Genomic DNA, 20,093 nt, shown 5'->3' with positions numbered 1-20,093 from the left:
TATAGAGAGATGGGAGCACTAACAGTATAATGTAGTCTATATACAGAGAGATGGGAGCACTAACATAATGTAGTCTATATATAGAGATGGGAGTTACTGTATAATGTAGTCTATATACAGAGAGATGGGAGCACTAACAGTATAATGTAGTCTATATATAGAGAAATGGGAGCACTAACAGAATAATATAGTCTATATACAGAGATATGGGAGCTACTGTAACAGTATAATGTAGTCTATATACAGAGAGATGGGAGCACTAACAGTATAATGTAGTCTATATACAGAGAGATGGGAGTTACTGTAACAGTATAATGTAGTCTATATACAGAGAGATGGGAGCACTAACAGTATAATGTAGTCTATATACAGAGAGATGGGAGCACTAACAGTATAATGTAGTCTATATACAGAGAGATGGGAGCACTAACAGTATAATGTAGTCTATATACAGAGAGATGGGAGTTACTGTAACAGTATAATGTAGTCTATATACAGAGAGATGGGAGTTACTGTAACAGTATAATGTAGTCTATATACAGAGAGATGGGAGCACTAACAGTATAATGTAATCTATATATAGAGAGATGGGAGTTACTGTAACAGTATAATGTAGTCTATATACAGAGAGATGGGAGCTACTGTAACAGTATACTGTAGTCTATATACAGAGAGATGGGAGTTACTGTAACAGTATAATGTAGTCTATATATAGAGAGATGGGAGCACTAACAGTATAATGTAGTCTATATACAGAGAGATGGGAGCACTAACAGTATAATGTAGTCTATATACAGAGAGATGGGAGCACTAACAGTATAATGTAGTCTATATACAGAGAGATGGGAGCACTAACAGTATAATGTAGTCTATATACAGAGAGATGGGAGTTACTGTAACAGTATAATGTAGTCTATATACAGAGAGATGGGAGTTACTGTAACAGTATAATGTAGTCTATATACAGAGAGATGGGAGTTACTGTAACAGTATAATGTAGTCTATATACAGAGAGATGGGAGCACTAACAGTATAATGTAGTCTATATATAGAGAGATGGGAGTTACTGTAACAGTATAATGTAGTCTATATACAGAGAGATGGGAGCTACTGTAACAGTATACTGTAGTCTATATACAGAGAGATGGGAGCACTAACAGTATAATGTAGTCTATATACAGAGAGATGGGAGCACTAACAGTATAATGTAGTCTATATATAGAGAGATGGGAGCACTAACAGTATAATGTAGTCTATATATAGAGAGATGGGAGCACTAACAGTATAATGTAGTCTATATACAGAGAGATGGGAGCACTAACAGTATAATGTAGTCTATATATAGAGAAATGGGAGCACTAACAGAATAATGTAGTCTATATACAGAGAGATGGGAGCTACTGTAACAGTATACTGTAGTCTATATACAGAGAGATGGGAGCACTAACAGTATAATGTAGTCTATATACAGAGAGATGGGAGTTACTGTAACTGTATAATGTAGTCTATATATAGAGAGATGGGAGCACTAACAGTATAATGTAGTCTATATACAGAGAGATGGGAGCACTAACAGTATAATGTAGTCTATATACAGAGAGATGGGAGCACTAACAGTATAATGTAGTCTATATACAGAGAGATGGGAGTTACTGTAACAGTATAATGTAGTCTATATACAGAGAGATGGGAGTTACTGTAACAGTATAATGTAGTCTATATACAGAGAGATGGGAGCACTAACAGTATAATGTAATCTATATATAGAGAGATGGGAGTTACTGTAACAGTATAATGTAGTCTATATACAGAGAGATGGGAGCTACTGTAACAGTATACTGTAGTCTATATACAGAGAGATGGGAGTTACTGTAACAGTATAATGTAGTCTATATATAGAGAGATGAGAGTTACTGTAACAGTATAATGTAGTCTATATATAGAGAGATGGGAGCACTAACAGTATAATGTAGTCTATATACAGAGAGATGGGAGCACTAACAGTATAATGTAGTCTATATACAGAGAGATGGGAGCACTAACAGTATAATGTAGTCTATATACAGAGAGATGGGAGTTACTGTAACAGTATAATGTAGTCTATATACAGAGAGATGGGAGTTACTGTAACAGTATACTGTAGTCTATATACAGAGAGATGGGAGTTACTGTAACAGTATAATGTAGTCTATGTATAGAGAGATGGGAGTTACTGTAACAGTATAATGTAGTCTATATACAGAGAGATGGGAGCACTAACAGTATAATGTAGTCTATATATAGAGAGATGGGAGCACTAACAGTATAATGTAGTCTATATACAGAGAGATGGGAGCACTAACAGTATAATGTAGTCTATATATAGAGAGATGGGAGCACTAACAGTATAATGTAGTCTATATATAGAGAGATGGGAGCACTAACAGTATAATGTAGTCTATATACAGAGAGATGGGAGCACTAACAGTATAATGTAGTCTATATATAGAGAAATGGGAGCACTAACAGAATAATATAGTCTATATACAGAGATATGGGAGCTACTGTAACAGTATACTTTAGTCTATATACAGAGAGATGGGAGCACTAACAGTATAATGTAGTCTATATACAGAGAGATGGGAGTTACTGTAACTGTATAATGTAGTCTATATATAGAGAGATGGGAGCACTAACAGTATAATGTAGTCTATATACAGAGAGATGGGGAGCACTAACAGTATAATGTAGTCTATATACAGAGAGATGGGAGCACTAACAGTATAATGTAGTCTATATACAGAGAGATGGGAGTTACTGTAACAGTATAATGTAGTCTATATACAGAGAGATGGGAGTTACTGTAACAGTATAATGTAGTCTATATACAGAGAGATGGGAGTAACAGTACTAACAGTATAATGTAATCTATATATAGAGAGATGGGAGTTACTGTAACAGTATAATGTAGTCTATATACAGAGAGATGGGAGCTACTGTAACAGTATACTGTAGTCTATATACAGAGAGATGGGAGTTACTGTAACAGTATAATGTAGTCTATATATAGAGAGATGGGAGTTACTGTAACAGTATAATGTAGTCTATATACAGAGAGATGGGAGCACTAACAGTATAATGTAGTCTATATACAGAGAGATGGGAGCTACTGTAACAGTATACTGTAGTCTATATACAGAGAGATGGGAGTTACTGTAACAGTATAATGTAGTCTATATACAGAGAGATGGGAGTTACTGTAACAGTATAATGTAGTCTATATACAGAGAGATGGGAGTTACTGTAACAGTATAATGTAGTCTATATACAGAGAGATGGGAGTTACTGTAACAGTATAATGTAGTCTATATACAGAGAGATGGGAGCACTAACAGTATAATGTAGTCTATATACAGAGAGATGGGAGCACTAACAGTATAATGTAGTCTATATACAGAGAGATGGGAGCTACTGTAACAGTATAATGTAGTCTATATACAGAGAGATGGGAGCACTAACAGTATAATGTAGTCTATATACAGAGAGATGGGAGCACTAACAGTATAATGTAGTCTATATACAGAGAGATGGGAGCACTAACAGTATAATGTAGTCTATATACAGAGAGATGGGAGCACTAACAGTATAATGTAGTCTATATACAGAGAGATGGGAGCACTAACAGTATAATGTAGTCTATATACAGAGAGATGGGAGCACTAACAGTATAATGTAGTCTATATACAGAGAGATGGGAGCACTAACAGTATAATGTAGTCTATATACAGAGAGATGGGAGTTACTGTAACAGTATAATGTAGTCTATATACAGAGAGATGGGAGTTACTGTAACAGTATAATGTAGTCTATATACAGAGAGATGGGAGCACTAACAGTATAATGTAATCTATATATAGAGAGATGGGAGTTACTGTAACAGTATAATGTAGTCTATATACAGAGAGATGGGAGCTACTGTAACAGTATACTGCAGTCTATATACAGAGAGATGGGAGTTACTGTAACAGTATAATGTAGTCTATATACAGAGAGATGGGAGCACTATAACAGTATAATGTAGTCTATATATAGAGAGATGGGAGTTACTGTAACAGTATAATGTAGTCTATATACAGAGATATGGGAGCTACTGTAACAGTATACTGTAGTCTATATAAAGAGAGATGGGAGCACTAACAGTATAATGTAGTCTATATACAGAGAGATGGGAGTTACTGTAACAGTATAATGTAGTCTATATACAGAGAGATGGGAGCACTAACAGTATAATGTAGTCTATATACAGAGAGATGGGAGTTACTGTAACAGTATAATGTAGTCTATATACAGAGAGATGGGAGTTACTGTAACAGTATAATGTAGTCTATATACAGAGAGATGGGAGCTACTGTAACAGTATAATGTAGTCTATATATAGAGAGATGGGAGTTACTGTAACATTATAATGTAGTCTATATACAGAGAGATGGGAGCTACTGTAACAGTATAATGTAGTCTATATACAGAGAGATGGGAGCACTAACAGTATAATGTAGTCTATATACAGAGAGATGGGAGCACTAACAGTATAATGTAGTCTATATACAGAGAGATGGGAGCACTAACAGTATAATGTAGTTTATATACAGAGAGATGGGAGTTACTGTAACAGTATAATGTAGTCTATATACAGAGAGATGGGAGCACTAACAGTATAATGTAGTCTATATACAGAGAGATGGGAGCTACTGTAACAGTATAATGTAGTCTATATACAGAGAGATGGGAGCACTAACAGTATAATGTAGTCTATATACAGAGAGATGGGAGCACTAACAGTATAATGTAGTCTATATACAGAGAGATGGGAGCACTAACAGTATAATGTAGTCTATATAAAGAGAGATGGGAGCTACTGTAACAGTATAATGTAGTCTATATACAGAGAGATGGGAGTTACTGTAACATTATAATGTAGTCTATATACAGAGAGATGGGAGTTACTGTAACAGTATAATGTAGTCTATATACAGAGAGATGGGAGCTACTGTAACAGTATAATGTAGTCTATATATAGAGAGATGGGAGTTACTGTAACATTATAATGTAGTCTATATACAGAGAGATGGGAGTTACTGTAACAGTATAATGTAGTCTATATACAGAGAGATGGGAGTTACTGTAACAGTATAATGTAGTCTATATACAGAGAGATGGGAGCTACTGTAACAGTATAATGTAATCTATATATAGAGAGATGGGAGCACTAACAGTATAATGTAGTCTATATATAGAGAGATGGGAGTTACTGTAACTGTATAATGTAATCTATATATAGAGAGATGGGAGCACTAACAGTATAATGTAGTCTATATACAGAGAGATGGGAGCACTAACAGTATAATGTAGTTTATATACAGAGAGATGGGAGTTACTGTAACAGTATAATGTAGTCTATATAGCAGAGAGTCTATGGGAGATGGGAGCTACTGTAACAGTATAATGTAGTCTATATACAGAGAGATGGGAGCTACTGTAACAGTATAATGTAGTCTATATACAGAGAGATGGGAGTCTACTACCGAGAGATGGGAGCTACTGTAACAGTATAATGTAGTCTATATACAGAGAGATGGGAGTTACTGTAACATTATAATGTAGTCTATATACAGAGAGATGGGAGTTACTGTAACAGTATAAGTCTATATACAGAGAGATGGGAGTATATAATGTAGTCTATATACAGAGAGATGGGAGTTACAGATATACAGAGATGGGAGTTACTGTAACAGTATAATGTAGTCTATATACAGAGAGATGGGAGCTACTGTAACAGTATAATGTATATCTATATACTAGTATAATGTAATCTATATATAGATGGGAGCACTAACAGTATAATGTAGTCTATATATAGAGAGATGGGAGTTACTGTAACTGTATAATGTAATCTATATATAGAGAGATGGGAGCACTAACAGTATAATGTAGTCTATATATAGAGAGATGGGTCGTTGTTACAGCTACTGTTTCCAAAACATGCACACACATGCTGTGAAACCAATGCACAAGCACCGTGCACACAAGCATGCAAGCATGAAAGCACACACACAAACACACACTCACACTCACACACACACACTGGGATGCTCTGGCAGGGAAGTCTGATAATGGATTCAGCTCTGACATTTAGACTGATTGCAGTTTCATCAGTCTGTCTCTGTGTTTAACTGTGTATCAGGATGTGTGTGTGAGTGTGTGGTGTGTATAAATGCATTGTATTAATAAGCATTTCAATGCGTGTGTGTATTTGTGTGTGGGAATGTGGAGTGACTGGATATGTTATTAGTGGCTGGCTATAACAGAAGTAATCACAATAGTCATTCTATTGTATGCGCACTGATGGCTTACCCTGAACACAAGGCCATGTATTTGATAGTGATCTGTTACGTGAACAATACACCCCATGCAACAATACAATATCCATACACATCAAAACTATTATGGTAGGTTGAAATGACGTCATTACCGCACACCATTTTGGAGACACTTATCGTTAATGCCAATCAGTACAAACAACCATTCATCCGTTGTGTCTCCAATGCAGGTTGCTATGTACATTGCTATGGAAGTCCCTAGAGCATATATGTCATCATAGGGATCTTTAAAGTACTGACCAACACTATTCAGCACGGTGTGTGTGTGTGTGTCTGTGTGTGTGTAGCGTTTCCACAGGTGCAAAGAAAGGTCAGACACATTATCTTCAGATCCTGTACCTTTTCTTTCAACTACAATGACTTCATGTAGACACAAACATGCACACACACGCACGCACGCACGCACGCACGCACGCACACACACACACACACACACACACACACACACACACACACACACACACACACACACACACACACACACACACACACACACACACACACACACACACACACACACACACACACACATACATACACACATACACACAGACACTCACTCAGGATGTGTGTTATGTAAGAGAGCAGCCATTGTCAGAGCAGTACAAAGGGACTGGCAGGAGAAAGGAGTGGATTTAGAACCCTGCTACTACAGGTCAGATCACAGCTGCAGCTCCACTTTACAGGGAGACATCCTCTTATATATCTGACACACACAGACACACACAGACATACACAGACACACACAGACACACACAGACACACACAGACACACTGAACATCATACATGATAAATAGCTAGACAACTATTACTGAAATATGACTGGTGTTCTCTTACAGTATAATGAAGTTATTATCTGCCTTCTTCACAGAGTTAAGGTAGTGTGCAGACATCTGTCTGACTAGGGGGCATGTCTGTGTTTCCTGCTGGAGGCTGTGTACTGTATGTACATGTAGGAGCGCTGCTCGTGTGTGGTTTTCTATGATGTGACCGTACCTGACACAGAAGTACAGTACGATGGGTCCAGACTTCTTGGGGAACTCGTGTTCTAGAACCCTTCGGTCCAACTGCAGCCAGCTGAAATGACCCCTGGAGACACAACAACCAATCGAATGTCAGCATACTGCACACCCAACCAATGAGGAGACAAACTCAATACACTACAGAACTGACTGATTCAATAATGAATAGTACAGCCTAGCTCCCTGCGCTTCACACTCTACCCATACTCTCTCTTTCTTTCTCTCTGACAGGGATGAAAACTGCAGAGGCAGCTTGTCACCCTGGTAACCCTGCATGGTGTTATGGGCAACATGCAGCTCTTTCAGCTCTCGGACACAGAAACAACCAATCTACATCATAGAACTGAGGGACTGGCAGAGAAACAGAGAGACAGAACTGGGGTGTGTCTTTGTCACAGGAGGTTGGTAGCACCTTAATTGGGGAGGACGGGCTTGTGGTATTGGCTGGAGCGGAAACAGTGGAATGGTATAATATACATCAAGAGGTATAAAATACCACAGACTGTCAGCCTCTACGTAAATCAATAACCAACAGTATTCTAGGGAATAGCAGGCTGGGACAAGAGTGTATGACTGGAAATAACAGTTCTATATTTAAGCAATAAGGAAATGGAAAGAGGGATACCTGGTCAGAATACATTCAACTGAAATGCAATAAGGCCCGAGGGGGTGTGGTTTTTGGCCAATATACCACGGCTAAGGGCTGTTCTTGCGCACGACACAACGCGGATTGCCTGGACACAGCCCATAGCCGTGGTATATTGGCCATAAACCAAAACCCCTGAGGTGCCTTATTGCTATTATAAACTGGTTACCAACATAATTAGAGCAGTAAAAATAAAGGTTATGTCATAGCTGTGGTTTACGGTCTGTTATACCAAGGCTTTCATCCAATCAGCATTCAGGGCTCAAACCATCCAGTTTATAATAATACTTTCATCTGTCATCCTCTGGGCTCACATCCTCACTCCCAAAATAACATAAAATGTCATCCTTACATTTTAAACATACATTTCTCAGTATATGATAAACAGGGTACGGTGTAGTTACACCCCGCTCGAGGTGTGTAAGTGCTGGGCTGGAACAAAACCCTGCACATCACATATATCCCCAGGACTACAACCATGGTGATGGTAGTGTATCCCCAGGACCAGGACTACATCCATGGTGATGGTAGTGTATCCCCAGGACCAGGACTACATCCATGGTGATGGTAGTGTATCCCCAGGACCAGGACTACATCCATGGTGATGGTAGTGTATCCCCAGGACCAGGACTACATCCATGGTGATGGTAGTGTATCCCCAGGACCAGGACTACATCCATGGTGATGGTAGTGTATCCCCAGGACTACATCCATGGTGATGGTAGGGTATCCCCAGGACCAGGACTACATCCATGGTGATGGTAGTGTATCCCCAGGACCAGGACTACATCCATGGTGATGGTAGTGTATCCCCAGGACCAGGACTCATCATGGTGATGGTAGTATATCCCCAGTGACTACATCCATGGTGATGGTAGTATCCCCAGGACCAGGACTACATCCATGGTGATGGTAGTGTATCCCCAGGACTACATCCATGGTGATGGTAGTGTATCCCCAGGACCAGGACTACATCCATGGTGATGGTAGTGTATCCCCAGGATCAGGACTACATCCATGGTGATGGTAGTGTATCCCCAGGACCAGGACTACATCCATGGTGATGGTAGTGTATCCCCAGGACCAGGACTACATCCATGGTGATGTTAGTGTATCCCCAGGACCAGGACTACATCCATGGTGATGGTAGTGTATCCCCAGGACCAGGACTACATCCATGGTGATGGTAGTGTATCCCCAGGACCAGGAATACATCCATGGTGATGGTAGTCTATCCCCAGGACCAGGACTACATCCATGGTGATGGTAGTGTATCCCCAGGACTACATCCATGGTGATGGTAGTGTATCCCCAGGACCAGGACTACATCCATGGTGATGGTAGTGTATCCCCAGGACCAGGACTACATCCATGGTGATGGTAGTGTATCCCCAGGACCAGGACTACATCCATGGTGATGGTAGTGTATCCCCAGGACTACATCCATGGTGATGGTAGTGTATCCCCAGGACCAGGACTACATCCATGGTGATGGTAGTGTATCCCCAGGACCAGGACTACATCCATGGTGATGGTAGTGTATCCCCAGGACTACATCCATGGTGATGGTAGTGTATCCCCAGGACCAGGACTACATCCATGGTGATGGTAGTGTATCCCCAGGATCAGGACTACATCCATGGTGATGGTAGTGTATCCCCAGGACCAGGACTACATCCATGGTGATGGTAGTGTATCCCCAGGACCAGGACTACATCCATGGTGATGTTAGTGTATCCCCAGGACCAGGACTACATCCATGGTGATGGTAGTGTATCCCCAGGACCAGGACTACATCCATGGTGATGGTAGTGTATCCCCAGGACCAGGACTACATCCATGGTGATGGTAGTGTATCCCCAGGACTACATCCATGGTGATGGTAGTGTATCCCCAGGACCAGGACTACATCCATGGTGATGGTAGTGTATCCCCAGGACCAGGACTACATCCATGGTGATGGTAGTGTATCCCCAGGACCAGGACTACATCCATGGTGATGGTAGTGTATCCCCAGGACTACATCCATGGTGATGGTAGTGTATCCCCAGGACCAGGACTACATCCATGGTGATGGTAGTGTATCCCCAGGACCAGGACTACATCCATGGTGATGGTAGTGTATCCCCAGGACTACATCCATGGTGATGGTAGTGTATCCCCAGGACCAGGACTACATCCATGGTGATGGTAGTGTATCCCCAGGACCAGGACTACATCCATGGTGATGGTAGTGTATCCCCAGGACCAGGAGTACATCCATGGTGATGGTAGTGTATCCCCAGGACTACATCCATGGTGATGGTAGTGTATCCCCAGGACTACATCCATGGTGATGGTAGTGTATCCCCAGGACCAGGACTACATCCATGGTGATGGTAGTGTATCCCCAGGACTACATCCATGGTGATGGTAGTGAACCAGAGGGACTTACGTTTCATCGGTGTAGGAGATGCCAAAGTATTCCTTCTCCTTCAGGTTGAAGTGGGAGGCCACTAAATCCAAAAGGTCCTTGGCCATCAGTTTGGGCTGCAGGGAAAAAACACACACACACGTAGGATTAATATGGTGTGCGTGTGTATGGAGTCAGAGTGTGTGTGTGTGATTCTGATTGTGTATGTAAAGGTTATGTGTTAATCTGAGTGTGACTGTGTATTCTAATAGCTTGGTCGTCTGAGAGTGACTGATGGAGGTGGGGGGTCGTCTGAGAGTGACTGATGGAGGTGAGGGGGTCGTCTGAGAGTGACACATGGAGGTGGGGGGTCATCTGAGAGTGACTGATGGAGGTGGGGGGTCGTCTGAGAGTGACAGATGGAGGGGGGTTCGTCTGAGAGTGACAGATGGAGGTGAGGGAGTCATCTGACAGTGACAGATGGAGGTGACGGAGAGTCATCTGAGAGTGACTGATGGAGGTGGGGGGGTCGTCTGAGAGTGACAGATGGAGGGAGGAGGTTTGTCTGAGAGTGACAGATGGAGGTGAGGGAGTCATCTGACAGTGACAGATGGAGGTGAGAGAGTCATCTGACAGTGACAGATGGAGGTGACGGAGAGTCATCTGACAGTGACAGATGGAGGTGAGGAGTTATCTGAGAGTGACAGATGGAGGTGACGGAGAGTCATCTGACAGTGACAGATGGAGGTGAGGAGTTATCTGAGAGTGACAGATGGAGGTGAGGGGGAGTCATCTGACAGTGACAGATGGAGGTGAGGGGGAGTCATCTGAGAATGACAGATGGAGATGAGGGGAGTCATCTGACAGTGACAGATGGAGGTGAGGAGTTATCTGAGAGTGACAGATGGAGGTGAGGGGGAGTCATCTGACAGTGACAGATGGAGGTGAGGAGTTATCTGAGAGTGACAGATGGAGGTGAGGGGGAGTCATCTGACAGTGACAGATGGAGATGAGGGGGAGTCATCTGACAGTGACAGATGGAGATGAGGGGAGTCATCTGACAGTGACAGATGGAGGGTGAGGGGAGTCATCTGACAGTGACAGATGGAGGTGAGGGGGAGTCATCTGACAGTGACAGATGGAGGTGAGGGGGAGTCATCTGAGAGTGACAGATGGAGGTGAGGGGGAGTCATCTGAGAGTGACAGATGGAGGTGAGGGGAGTCATCTGAGAGTGACAGATGGAGGTGAGGGGAGTCATCTGAGAGTGACAGATGGAGGTGAGGGGGAGTCATCTGAGAGTGACAGATGGAGGTGAGGGGGAGTCATCTGACAGTGACAGATGGAGGTGAGGGGAGTCATCTGACAGTGACAGATGGAGGTGAGGGGGAGTCATCTGACAGTGACAGATGGAGGTGAGGGGGAGTCATCTGACAGTGACAGATGGAGGTGAGGGGGAGTCATCTGAGAGTGACAGATGGAGGTGAGGGGGAGTCATCTGAGAGTGACAGATGGAGGTGAGGGGGAGTCATCTGACAGTGACAGATGGAGATGAGGGGAGTCATCTGACAGTGACAGATGGAGGTGAGGGGGGAGCCATCTGACAGTGACAGATGGAGGTGAGGGGGAGCCATCTGACAGTGACAGATGGAGGTGAGGGGGGAGTCATCTGAGAGTGACAGATGGAGGTGAGAGGGAGTCATCTGACAGTGACAGATGGAGGTGAGGGGGAGCCATCTGACAGTGACAGATGGAGGTGAGGGGGAGTCATCTGACAGTGACAGATGGAGGTGAGGGGGAGTCATCTGACAGTGACAGATGGAGGTGAGGGGGAGTCATCTGACAGTGACAGATGGAGGTGAGGGGGAGTCATCTGACAGTGACAGATGGAGGTGAGGGGAGTCATCTGAGAGTGACAGATGGAGGTGAGGGGGAGTCATCTGAGAGTGACAGATGGAGGTGAGGGGGAGTCATCTGACAGTGACAGATGGAGATGAGGGGAGTCATCTGACAGTGACAGATGGAGGTGAGGGGGAGCCATCTGACAGTGACAGATGGAGGTGAGGGGGGGGAGTCATCTGAGAGTGACAGATGGAGGTGAGAGGGAGTCATCTGACAGTGACAGATGGAGGTGAGGGGGAGCCATCTGACAGTGACAGATGGAGGTGAGGGGGAGTCATCTGACAGTGACAGATGGAGGTGAGGGGGAGTCATCTGACAGTGACAGATGGAGATGAGGGGAGTCATCTGAGAGTGACAGATGGAGGTGAGGGGGAGTCATCTGACAGTGACAGATGGAGATGAGGGGAGTCATCTGAGAGTGACAGATGGAGGTGAGGGGGAGTCATCTGACAGTGACAGATGGAGGTGAGGGGGGAGTCATCTGAGAGTGACAGATGGAGGTGAGGGGGAGTCATCTGACAGTGACAGATGGAGGTGAGGGGGAGTCATCTGAGAATGACAGATGGAGGTGAGGGGGAGTCATCTGACAGGTGACAGATGGAGGTGAGGGGGAGTCATCTGACAGGTGACAGATGGAGGTGAGGGGAGTCATCTGACAGGTGACAGATGGAGGTGAGGGGGAGTCATCTGACAGGTGACAGATGGAGGTGAGGGGGAGTCATCTGACAGGTGACAGATGGAGGTGAGGGGGAGTCATTTGACAGTGACTGATATAGGTGAGCGGGAGTCATCTGACAGTGACAGATGGAGGTGAGGGGGAGTCATCTGACAGTGGAAGATGGAGGTGACGGGGAGTCATCTGAGAGTGACAGATGGAGGTGAGGGGGGAGTCATCTGAGAGTGGAAGATGGAGGTGACGGGGAGTCATCTGAGAGTGACAGATGGAGGTGAGGGGGGAGTCATCTGAGAGTGACAGATGGAGGTGAGGGGGGAGTCATCTGAGAGTGACAGATGGAGGTGAGGGGGAGTCATCTGACAGTGGAAGATGGAGGTGACGGGGAGTCATCTGAGAGTGACAGATGTAGGTGAGGGGGAGTCATCTGACAGTGACAGATGGAGGTGAGGGGGAGTCATCTGAGAATGACAGATGGAGGTGAGGGGGAGTCATCTGACAGGTGACAGATGGAGGTGAGGGGGAGTCATCTGAGAGTGACAGATGGAGGTGAGGGGGGAGTCATCTGACAGTGGAAGATGGAGGTGAGGGGGAGTCATCTGACAGTGACAGATGGAGGTGAGGGGGAGTCATCTGACAGTGGAAGATGGAGGTGACGGGGAGTCATCTGACAGTGACAGATGGAGGTGAGGGGGAGTCATCTGACAGTGGAAGATGGAGGTGACGGGGAGTCATCTGAGAGTGACAGATGGAGGTGAGGGGGAGTCATCTGACAGTGGAAGATGGAGGTGACGGGGAGTCATCTCAGAGGGACAGATGGAGTTGAGGGGGGAGTCATCTGACAGTGACAGATGGAGGTGAGGGGGGAGTCATCTGACAGTGACAGATGGAGGTGAAGGGGGAGTTGTCTGACAGTGACAGATGGAGGTGAGGGGGGAGTTGTCTGACAGTGACAGATGGAGGTGAAGGGGGAGTCATCTGAGAGTGACAGATGGAGGTGAGGGGGGGTCATCTGACAGTGACAGATGGAGGTGAGGGGGGGAGTCATCTGACAGTGACAGATGGAGGTGAAGGGGGAGTTGTCTGACAGTGACAGATGGAGGTGAGGGGGGAGTTGTCTGACAGTGACAGATGGAGGTGAAGGGGGAGTCATCTGAGAGTGACAGATGGAGGTGAGGGGGGGAGTCATCTGACAGTGACAGATGGAGGTGAGGGGGGAGTCATCTGAGAATGACAGATGGAGGTGAGGGGAGTCATTTGACAGTGACAGATGGAGGTGAGGGGGAGTCATCTGACAGTGACAGATGGAGGTGAGGGGGAGTCATCTGAGAATGACAGATGGAGGTGAGGGGGAGTCATTTGACAGTGACTGATATAGGTGAGGGGGAGTCATCTGACAGTGGAAGATGGAGGTGACGGGGAGTCATCTGAGAGTGACAGATGTAGGTGAGGGGGAGTCATCTGACAGTGACAGATGGAGGTGAGGGGGAGTCATCTGAGAATGACAGATGGAGGTGAGGGGGAGTCATCTGACAGGTGACAGATGGAGGTGAGGGGGAGTCATCTGAGAGTGACAGATGGAGGTGAGGGGGAGTCATCTGACAGTGGAAGATGGAGGTGACGGGGAGTCATCTGAGAGTGACAGATGGAGGTGAGGGGGAGTCATCTGACAGTGGAAGATGGAGGTGACGGGGAGTCATCTGACAGTGACAGATGGAGGTGAGGGGGAGTCATCTGACAGTGGAAGATGGAGGTGACGGGGAGTCATCTGAGAGTGACAGATGGAGGTGAGGGGGGAGTCATCTGACAGTGGAAGATGGAGGTGACGGGGAGTCATCTCAGAGGGACAGATGGAGTTGAGGGGGGAGTCATCTGACAGTGACAGATGGAGGTGAGGGGGGAGTCATCTGACAGTGACAGATGGAGGTGAAGGGGGAGTTGTCTGACAGTGACAGATGGAGGTGAGGGGGAGTTGTCTGACAGTGACAGATGGAGGTGAAGGGGGAGTCATCTGAGAGTGACAGATGGAGGTGAGGGGGGGTCATCTGACAGTGACAGATGGAGGTGAGGGGGGAGTCATCTGACAGTGACAGATGGAGGTGAAGGGGGAGTTGTCTGACAGTGACAGATGGAGGTGAGGGGGAGTTGTCTGACAGTGACAGATGGAGGTGAAGGGGGAGTCATCTGAGAGTGACAGATGGAGATGAGGGGGGAGTCATCTGACAGTGACAGATGGAGGTGAGGGGGAGTCATCTGAGAATGACAGATGGAAGTGAGGGGGAGTCATTTGACAGTGACAGATGGAGGTGAGGGGGAGTCATCTGACAGTGACAGATGGAGGTGAGGGGGAGTCATCTGAGAATGACAGATGGAGGTGAGGGGGAGTCATTTGACAGTGACTGATATAGGTGAGGGGGAGTCATCTGACAGTGGAAGATGGAGGTGACGGGAGTCATCTGAGAGTGACAGATGTAGGTGAGGGGGAGTCATCTGACAGTGACAGATGGAGGTGAGGGGGAGTCATCTGAGAGTGACAGATGGAGGTGAGGGGGGAGTCATCTGACAGTGGAAGATGGAGGTGACGGGGAGTCATCTGAGAGTGACAGATGGAGGTGAGGGGGAGTCATCTGACAGTGGAAGATGGAGGTGACGGGGAGTCATCTGACAGTGACAGATGGAGGTGAGGGGGAGTCATCTGACAGTGGAAGATGGAGGTGACGGGGAGTCATCTGAGAGTGACAGATGGAGGTGAGGGGGGGAGTCATCTGACAGTGGAAGATGGAGGTGACGGGGAGTCATCTCAGAGGGACAGATGGAGTTGAGGGGGGGGAGTCATCTGACAGTGACAGATGGAGGTGAGGGGGGGGTCATCTGACAGTGACAGATGGAGGTGAAGGGGGAGTTGTCTGACAGTGACAGATGGAGGTGAGGGGGGAGTTGTCTGACAGTGACAGATGGAGGTGAAGGGGGAGTCATCTGAGAGTGACAGATGGAGGTGAGGGGGGTCATCTGACAGTGACAGATGGAGGTGAGGGGGGAGTCATCTGACAGTGACAGATGGAGGTGAGGGGGGAGTCATCTGAGAATGACAGATGGAGGTGAGGGGGAGTCATTTGACAGTGACTGATATAGGTGAGGGGGGAGTCATCTGACAGTGGAAGATGGAGGTGACGGGGAGTCATCTGAGAGTGACAGATGTAGGTGAGGGGGAGTCATCTGACAGTGACAGATGGAGGTGAGGGGGAGTCATCTGAGAGTGACAGATGGAGGTGAGGGGGAGTCATCTGACAGTGGAAGATGGAGGTGACGGGGAGTCATCTGAGAGTGACAGATGGAGGTGAGGGGGGAGTCATCTGACAGTGGAAGATGGAGGTGACGGGAGTCATCTGACAGTGACAGATGGAGGTGAGGGGGAGTCATCTGACAGTGGAAGATGGAGGTGACGGGGAGTCATCTGAGAGTGACAGATGGAGGTGGGGGGAGTCATCTGACAGTGGAAGATGGAGGTGACGGGGAGTCATCTCAGAGGGACAGATGGAGTTGAGGGGGGAGTCATCTGACAGTGACAGATGGAGGTGAGGGGGGGTCATCTGACAGTGACAGATGGAGGTGAAGGGGGAGTTGTCTGACAGTGACAGATGGAGGTGAGGGGGGAGTTGTCTGACAGTGACAGATGGAGGTGAAGGGGGAGTCATCTGAGAGTGACAGATGGAGGTGAGGGGGGGTCATCTGACAGTGACAGATGGAGGTGAGGGGGGAGTCATCTGACAGTGACAGATGGAGGTGAAGGGGGAGTTGTCTGACAGTGACAGATGGAGGTGAGGGGGGAGTTGTCTGACAGTGACAGATGGAGGTGAAGGGGGAGTCATCTGAGAGTGACAGATGGAGGTGAGGGGGGAGTCATCTGACAGTGACAGATGGAGGTGAGGGGGAGTTGTCTGACAGTGACAGATGGAGGTGAAGGGGAAGTCATCTGAGAGTGACAAATGGAGGTGAGGGGGTCATCTGAGAGTGACAGATGGAGGTGGGGGTCATCTGAGAGTGACAGATGGAGGTGGGGGGGTCATCTGAGAGTGACAGATGGAGGTGAGGGGGAGTTGTCTGACAGTGACAGATGGAGATGAGGAGGGGGGGGTCATCTGAGAGTGACAGATGGAGGTGGGGGGTCATCTGAGAGTGACAGATGGAGGTGAGGGGGAGTCATCTGACAGTGGAAGATGGAGGTGAGCGGGAGTCATCTGACAGTGACAGATGGAGGTGAGGGGGAGTCATCTGACAGTGGAAGATGGAGGTGACGGGGAGTCATCTGAGAGTGACAGATGGAGGTGAGGGGGAGTCATCTGAGAGTGGAAGATGGAGGTGACGGGGAGTCATCTGAGAGTGACAGATGGAGGTGACGGGGAGTCATCTGAGAGTGACAGATGGAGGTGAGGGGGAGTCATCTGAGAGTGACAGATGGAGGTGAGGGGGAGTCATCTGAGAGTGACCGATGGAGGTGAGGGGGAGTCATCTGACAGTGGAAGATGGAGGTGACGGGGAGTCATCTGAGAGTGACAGATGTAGGTGAGGGGGAGTCATCTGACAGTGACAGATGGAGGTGAGGGGGAGTCATCTGAGAATGACAGATGGAGATGAGGGGAGTCATCTGACAGGTGACAGATGGAGGTGAGGGGGAGTCATCTGAGAGTGACAGATGGAGGTGAGGGGGAGTCATCTGACAGTGGAAGATGGAGGTGACAGGGAGTCATCTGAGAGTGACAGATGGAGGTGAGGGGGAGTCATCTGACAGTGGAAGATGGAGGTGACGGGGAGTCATCTGACAGTGACAGATGGAGGTGAGGGGGAGTCATCTGACAGTGGAAGATGGAGATGACGGGGAGTCATCTGAGAGTGACAGATGGAGGTGGGGGGAGTCATCTGACAGTGGAAGATGGAGGTGACGGGGAGTCATCTCAGAGGGACAGATGGAGTTGAGGGGGGAGTCATCTGACAGTGACAGATGGAGGTGAGGGGGGAGTCATCTGACAGTGACAGATGGAGGTGAAGGGGGAGTTGTCTGACAGTGACAGATGGAGGTGAGGGGGAGTTGTCTGACAGTGACAGATGGAGGTGAAGGGGGAGTCATCTGAGAGTGACAGATGGAGGTGAGGGGGGGTCATCTGACAGTGACAGATGGAGGTGAGGGGGGAGTCATCTGACAGTGACAGATGGAGGTGAAGGGGGAGTTGTCTGACAGTGACAGATGGAGGTGAGGGGGAGTTGTCTGACAGTGACAGATGGAGGTGAAGGGGGAGTCATCTGAGAGTGACAGATGGAGGTGAGGGGGGAGTCATCTGACAGTGACAGATGGAGGTGAGGGGGAGTTGTCTGACAGTGACAGATGGAGGTGAAGGGAAGTCATCTGACAGTGACAAATGGAGGTGAGGGGGTCATCTGAGAGTGACAGATGGAGGTGGGGGGGGTCATCTGAGAATGACAGATGGAGGTGAGGGGGTCATCTGAGAGTGACAGATGGAGGTGAGGGGGAGTCATCTGACAGTGACAGATGGAGATGAGGAGGGGGTCATCTGAGAGTGACAGATGGAGGTGGGGGTCATCTGAGAGTGACAGATGGAGGTGAGGGGGGAGTCATCTGACAGTGGAAGATGGAGGTGAGGGGAGTCATCTGACAGTGACAGATGGAGGTGAGGGGGAGTCATCTGAGAGTGACAGATGGAGGTGAGGGGGAGTCATCTGACAGTGGAAGATGGAGGTGACGGGGAGTCATCTGAGAGTGACAGATGGAGGTGAGGGGGAGTCATCTGACAGTGGAAGATGGAGGTGACGGGAGTCATCTGACAGTGACAGATGGAGGTGAGGGGGAGTCATCTGACAGTGGAAGATGGAGGTGACGGGGAGTCATCTGAGAGTGACAGATGGAGGTGAGGGGGAGTCATCTGACAGTGGAAGATGGAGGTGACGGGGAGTCATCTCAGAGGGACAGATGGAGTTGAGGGGGGAGTCATCTGACAGTGACAGATGGAGGTGAGGGGGGAGTCATCTGACAGTGACAGATGGAGGTGAAGGGGGAGTTGTCTGACAGTGACAGATGGAGGTGAGGGGGGAGTTGTCTGACAGTGACAGATGGAGGTGAAGGGGGAGTCATCTGAGAGTGACAGATGGAGGTGAGGGGGGGGATCATCTGACAGTGACAGATGGAGGTGAGGGGGGAGTCATCTGACAGTGACAGATGGAGGTGAAGGGGGAGTTGTCTGACAGTGACAGATGGAGGTGAGGGGGAGTTGTCTGACAGTGACAGATGGAGGTGAAGGGGGAGTCATCTGAGAGTGACAGATGGAGGTGAGGGGGGAGTCATCTGACAGTGACAGATGGAGGTGAGGGGGAGTTGTCTGACAGTGACAGATGGAGGTGAAGGGGAAGTCATCTGAGAGTGACAAATGGAGGTGAGGGGACATCTGAGAGTGACAGATGGAGGTGGGGGGGTCATCTGAGAGTGACAGATGGAGGTGGGGGGTCATCTGAGAGTGACAGATGGAGGTGAGGGGGAGTTGTCTGACAGTGACAGATGGAGGTGAGGAGGGGGGGGGGTCATCTGAGAGTGACAGATGGAGGTGGGGGGGTCATCTGAGAGTGACTGATGGGGGTGAGGTGGGTCATCTGAGAGTGACAGATGTGTAAGTGTTGCTGACAGTGCAGGTGCGCATTCTCTCTCTATCCGATCTACACTCCCACTGCAGAGTCACAGGAATAAGTAGGGAACTGTACCACAATATCAAGGTGGGGTCTAACTCTTTGTTAACAACAAAGACTATCTTACTCTGCGAGAGCCAGTGTGGGTGCAAGCCTTTGCTTCATCTAAGAGGAGTAAAACAGCTGATTCAACTAATCAACTAATCATAGCCTCTGTCACAATGACTTTCAGCCACTGAACATGTGAAGTCATTGTGACAGAGGCTATGACGCATCATTGAAGGCTGCAGGCCAAGACCATGCCAGCACACTAACTGATGTAATGAGAGTCGGAGAGGAGAAGTCAGACAGAG

The 20,093-nt window shown here is 47.3% G+C and overlaps 1 protein-coding gene across 14 annotated transcripts in view; it reads right to left on the bottom strand.

Annotated features, from left to right (window-relative positions):
* LOC124036285 (FERM domain-containing protein 4A-like) overlaps positions 1-20,093 on the bottom strand; it is a 249,560-nt gene that overhangs the window by 62,905 nt on the left and 166,562 nt on the right. For all 14 annotated transcript variants that reach the window (XM_046350727.1, XM_046350735.1, XM_046350708.1 and 11 more), the window contains exons 3-4: positions 10,520-10,614; positions 7,414-7,506 (exon numbers count right to left, since the gene is read on the bottom strand). In XM_046350727.1, the coding sequence (XP_046206683.1) occupies positions 7,414-7,506; positions 10,520-10,614 (188 nt within the window). The remainder of the gene's footprint in view (positions 1-7,413; positions 7,507-10,519; positions 10,615-20,093) is intronic.

Source organism: Oncorhynchus gorbuscha, linkage group LG01 (genome assembly GCF_021184085.1).
Source record: "Oncorhynchus gorbuscha isolate QuinsamMale2020 ecotype Even-year linkage group LG01, OgorEven_v1.0, whole genome shotgun sequence".
Lineage (NCBI taxonomy): Eukaryota > Metazoa > Chordata > Actinopteri > Salmoniformes > Salmonidae > Oncorhynchus > Oncorhynchus gorbuscha.
Note: the sequence above shows the minus strand (reverse complement) of the source record. Positions and strands in the feature narration are given on the sequence as shown.